The following is a 6,000-nucleotide window of genomic DNA, read 5'->3' as shown; positions in this document are numbered from 1 at the left end:
TCATCTTCCTCCTCCTCATCCTCCGCCTCCTCATTCTCCTCCCTCTCCTCTTCATCCTCCTTATCCTCCTATCTCCTCCTCCTCCCTCTCCTCCTCATCTTCTTCCTCCTCCTCCTCCCTCTCCTCTTCATCCTCCTATTCCTCCTCCTCCACAGCCTGTGTCACTCAGCCGGGGTTCAGATTAAGTTTTAAGATTAGTTAAGATTTCGTCCGTGGCATCAGGAAGTGCTGTCAGAGCGGGCTGAGCACAGCGAGTCCGGACTGCAGAGGGGCTGACTGACACTCACCACCATGTCTCCTTCTCCTCAGAGACTGTGAACAGTCAATAATTTATCAGGGAGGTATACTCTCCCGCTACAGCACCGACTCTCTCCTCCCATCTCCAGTTTATCATTTCTCTCCCCATCTACAATTCCTTCCCCTCCTCATTTCCACCCCTCTTCCTCCCTCTCTGTATATTGCACCACTTCAATAATTCAAAGTGAAATATAAAAGTCAATGAAATTTGCCATACCTCGGGTCATTACGATGCCTGCCAGGGATTTGTGCCGGGTGTGCGCAGGACTGCAGCCGCCCACCAGCGACCGGTACTTCTCCCTCACCAGGTGGAATATTGAATCGGCAAAGTCCTGAAAAACACAGACGCTCCCTTAAATTCTACGGCACAAAATCACTGAAGACAGACTGCACGGGTTTTCACTCTGCAGCGTCAGAGTCCTGAGTGTTTGGTCCAAATATCGACTTTCCAGACAAACATACTCTAAATGTTGTTTTAGTGAACAGAAAAGACAGGAACATGTTGGTAATGCTTTAGATAAGGCTCCATGACTTAATGCATCTGTTCATGATGAAATATGAGTAATGCACATGTATGTAACTTATCTTCATACATTCATTTATGCATACACTAAGGTGTTTTCAACATCAGGAGTCATGAGCTAGGTTCATGATTTCTTCTTCAGTCTTCAGTTTAAGGGAGAAGACAAAAAACGGACCAAACCTGCAATTTCCACATAGCTCGTATGCATACCGTCAGCGTCACGGTTTTGCTCCACCTGACGGAGCGTGGAAGCGCCTGAACTCATACAACTCCATTTCAAAACTACCGAACCTTTAATGTTTTGATGGTGTCTGATACCCTTTGCACATTCAGAAAGAAAGACAAATCATGATCATCATCAACCTTTATTTAAGCTTCACATATCACAGAGGTTTCCCTCACAGTGTGCAAGCGCCACTTTGGAAAATCAAAACACCCGTGCAAATTGAAGCATCTCTGACGTGAACATCAACATCACAGTGGACTTGTAGTGTTCAACAGATGCAGCATCATATCAACGCCTCTGCCAACCCTTAATGCTCTTCACTCTCGTGGTAATTAAGAGCTTAGTCTCCCAGCGGCCTTCACGCCGACTGTACAGCGTAAACGAATCACTGGGAGACGAGGGTGCCTTTTGGACACACTGAACGCCCGGCAGCTGAACGGACATCAACAGATGCCTCCGTGTCGGATGCACGGAGAGAGAGAGAGAGAGAGATTAAGGGTGAAAGCAGACAGCGAGAAGCAGAGAGGGAGTGAATTAGCGAGCATATTGCACATTATAGCCGTTGTCAGGGCTGTGAAATACTCTCACAGTGGGAGCTGGCGGTGGAGGAGCGCACAGCGGGCGGTGTGGTGGGTGGAGGACATGTTGGACATATTGTTGCTGTGACTCTGGAGTCAGTCTGAAGATTTTTTTAAATTTTTATAGAGAAGAGCAGAGAAAGAACAGAGAGATGTCGGGGAAAGCCAAAGATCAAGAGACGCAGTGATGCACTTCTCGAGCCGGCTAACAGAAACATGACAGGTCAGCTCGGAGACAAAGAAACAAAGGACAGGAAACAGATCCCCTGAACTTATTTTAACTCATGTTGTTTACTTTATGCTTGACCGATCAGTCTTAGAGCCTTTGTCAGACTCTGACTCTGAGTGCAGATCATATAACAGAGACAGAAACAAAATGAAGAGACGATAAAGAAAGTTTCTCCACATCGCTCACAAGTCATGCTACTAGAACATCCGGCTCAAAGTAATCAATCATTAAAAGATTTCAAACACAGAGTGAGTCATTGATAGTACGAATTTTCATGAATTCATACATTTTGGTAACTTTGTGAATCTGTCGACCATCTAAGAGTAACTCTTCTCTTAGGTTGAAGCTGTAACCATATCTATGTAAGACATCTCACAGCAGCAGAGTTATAGTTGGTTTGGACAACTGTCTGTTGTAGCGAAGCTAAGAATGAAATGTATATATGTCTGACATTTACGAGTCAAGCTGATGTCTTCTTTCTATCCTTTTAGAGATATAACAAAGTAGCCAAGAATTTGTAGGATGTACCTTCTAGCAGAATATAAGCAAGTCTGTTAACATAGAAACTTTGTCAGTACTTTGTCGGTCTGTGATTGTTGTTGTAACTGTCTGACCTCGGCCGATTAAATCGTAGAATAATCCACAGTCTGTTTCACGTTTTTCATCATTGGATTGATACAGCAGCAACAACCCCCACCTAACAGTCATCTGAGCATTTAACCTGAAATATAAAATACTCAAAACCAGGTCGAAGAACTTTCCATGTGTATTTTACGGTGTTGTCAATCACAGGCTGAAAAAGGTGAGTTAATAGCAGGTGAAATGTTTCAGTAAAAGTGTTGAGCCCGACAATCAGTCGTTCAGTGAGAGCACGTAAATCGTGAGTTACGGTCGTTTATTGTAATCGAGTCGGTCGTCAGTGTGACGGTCCACCACGACTTTTATACATTCTTACAGTGTTCGCTTTTCATAGAATAAAAAATGACAACATTTATCAACTATTAAAATAATCATCAGCCAGTGTTCACAGAAGCAGCAACAACAAAGAGTTAAACTAAAGTACATTTGACATACTGATAGATTCTGTTTTTTATTCATGTTCATAGACAATGTGTTCCTGTGAAGTCAAACCCTGCTCCTCCTGACAGAACACCAGCCTTGTTTTGAGGTTATTCTCGGTGTTTCAAACGAAGCAGGAATTTCAGATTCAGCAGGAGCACGAGTTAAAGAAACACAGCCTTGTTGCTTGTACCTGAAAGTGACATCCAATTAATGGCAGCTGAACCCTGCTTGGTTTGGCAGCGTCAGCTGGTGTCGGTCACAATCTGAACCCCGAGTCAAGTCCTCCATCCTCCTAAAGGCCTTTTCATTGATGGCATTACAGAGGTGAGAGGAGGTGGCAGCTCAGAGACGACCGAGAGCAAAGGTGGAATAGACCCTGGCACACGGCCCGGCTCTTTGTCCCTCCTCCCCCCCCTTACCTCCCCCTCACCTCTCTGACAATTCACATTTCCTCTTTTTCTCTTCTTGCCGTTCAAGGTCTGACTCTTTAGATTCTGGTCTTTTATTCTTCCACTTCTCTTCTCCTTTAACCCTCCTCCTCCTCCTATTCCTCCTCCTCCTCTTCCTGCTCCTCCTCCTCCTCCTCCTCCTCATCCTCCCCCTCCTCTTCCTCCTCCTCCTCCTGCCCCTCCTGTCTTATCAGATTCCTCTCTCCTGTCTTCTCGTGATAGAGGGCAGTGATGTGTCAGGGCAGAGGAGCCAGCAGTGAGTCAGAGTCTATCATTTCCTCATCATGTGATCTGAAGTGATGAAAACAACATGAGGAAAATATGATGTGATCTGTTCTCTGTTTATTTGAGCTCATATCTAAATATCTCTCTGCAGCTGCATCCCTCTTGTATCATTTTTCTCAACACACACACACACACACACACACACACACACACACACACACACACACACACACACACACACACACACACACACTCTCTCTCTCTCCCCCCCTCAGCGGGGAGTTGAGTGCCACCTTCAGTGGGCCTAATGTGGCAGAAAAACGAGGCCAAGGATCTCCGTCAGACAGATCATCAGTGCGACCTGCTGCACAGCAAGAAGGAGGGACAGCGTGCAGCAGGACAGCATGCTTCCTCTCCAACAAGCATCAAGGTTAACGTCGCTCCTCCGCTACACATGCATGTGGGAATTCTTCTTTTTTTCTACGTAACTGATGTCAGCTCCACTCTGAACACATCTCAGGTAGAATCTGCAGAGTGTCTGCTGTGTTTCTCGTCCCACCTGGCGTCTCTCTCTCTCTCTCTCTCTCTCTCTCTCTCTCTCTCTCTCTCTCCTGCATTAGTTCTGACCAATTGGCTAAAAGCTCCTCTGGGCCTCCTCAGGAGAGAATCAAGCAGCGGGAGTTATTTAGAAACTGTTTCAGCTGCAACAGAGGAGAATTGTTGCAGCAATTCTCCAATCAGCCTAAATGAAGCGGAGGTTCTGCAGCACAGAACATAACTGATCCAGATCCCTTTCACCCCATTGAGTGGGCGTGCACTCCTGGTGGCGCTGAGCCCAGGAGGAGGGGCCAATTTCTACAAACATTTCACACCCCCTTTACAATATTGATCACAGTAGCTGGAAGGTTCTGGCAGTAGAAATATTTGAATGTAAAGATAAAGATTGAGATCTTTGCATGCCTTGCTGACCTATTTTCTTTTACATAATTCTCCATATTCTTTTCTGTCCGTCCGTCCCTTCCTCCCCCTCCTCGTCTGTTTGTACACGTAAACAGTTCTGCATCTCTCTCCGAGGTAATGTCACCAACAATCCTCCTGCTGCCTCCATGAGAAGTCAATATTGTGCCAGAAACACAAAATGTCAACCTGGAAATTTTCTCCGCTGCTGCCTGACCTCGAAGTCTCTGCAGCTGGAGTGTGTGTGTGTGTGAGAGTATGTGTGAGGAAAGAAATACTATAAATCATTGTTTAGCATGAATCCCTCACAGTGAAATGACTGAAGAATCATCTGTGATTTTATTTTAAGGCGGTCCAAAGCGTCCTCCATATGCTGGGTGTTAAAATGAAGGCGGCCATCTTGATTGTGTGTGTGTTCATGTGTGTCTTTAAACGTCACGGCTCATAGTCAGTGTAGCACAGGGTGTGTGTGCATCGATGTGGGTTTGATTTTACCAACCCTCAGGAAGACACACACACACACACACACACACACACACACACACACACACACACACACACACACACACACACACACACACACACACACACACACACGCGCTCCAGCCCAGCGCCTTATCACCGGCCTGCAGAGCGGCCCAGGCAGCATAAAAATGGGGCCATGTCTTATATTTCTTTATAGAGGTATTTAACAATTCATTCTCCCGAGTTTTAATAGTGTCTGCCCTCTGCCTGGATATCTCCCCCCCCCCCCCCCTTACACCCCCACCCTCCCCCCTCTCTCTCCCCCGTCTCCGCCTGCCATCTGAGCAGAAGCCTTTTGAAAATGGATATCTATTCATTTGGTGGCAGCGTTGCCTCCGGGGGCTTTTTAGACTCTCAGAAAGCTCGACTCCTCGTGGCGAGACAGATTTCCTTCTTGTTTGTTCTCATGTAGAATCACTCTGACTCCTGAATCTCCTTCTCTCTGTCCTCCAGATCTCTATCACAAGAGGAGAGAAGAAGACATGCAGGTCCTTCTTCTGTTGTCCTTTATTGACAGTATATATGCTTTGTCGTGCGATGACAAAGCAGCGAGGTTGAAGGGAGTCCAAGTTTAGAGCGAGCTGTGAAACACTCCCGCACCTCGCCTCCAACTACATCCAATCTTTTTCCTGCACGACGGACAGATGGCCCCGCGACCAGATTTCTCTCTGCGTGCACGTTTGTGTGTCAGACTTTTAGCTGGAACAGCGGGGCGTCGTCTTTATGTGAAGAGGTTTTTTCCCTTTTCTGGCTTTGAGAGAGAACAAAGACGCATGGAGGAGAAGACGAGAAAAAGAGAGAGGAAGCGACGGAGATCCTACATCTGATCTGTCTTCGCTTCTGCTCATTCCACCTTCCTCTTTCCCCCAATTGAGGGCGAGGAAAAGGGGGAGCCGGGATGCCTCACCACAGGTTTCCAACATTAAGCC

At 46.5% G+C, this 6,000-nt stretch overlaps 1 protein-coding gene across 1 annotated transcript in view; it reads right to left on the bottom strand.

Annotated features, from left to right (window-relative positions):
• The window catches only part of adarb2 (adenosine deaminase RNA specific B2 (inactive)), a 173,066-nt gene that overhangs the window by 29,249 nt on the left and 137,817 nt on the right, over positions 1–6,000 (bottom strand). Inside the window, exon 4 of the mRNA XM_020645365.3 lies at positions 515–629. Coding sequence (XP_020501021.1) covers positions 515–629 — 115 coding nt within the window. The remainder of the gene's footprint in view (positions 1–514; positions 630–6,000) is intronic.

The sequence above is a fragment of the Labrus bergylta genome, chromosome 20 (assembly GCF_963930695.1).
Source record: "Labrus bergylta chromosome 20, fLabBer1.1, whole genome shotgun sequence".
Classification (NCBI taxonomy): domain Eukaryota; kingdom Metazoa; phylum Chordata; class Actinopteri; order Labriformes; family Labridae; genus Labrus; species Labrus bergylta.
This window is presented reverse-complemented; position numbering and strand designations above follow the sequence as displayed.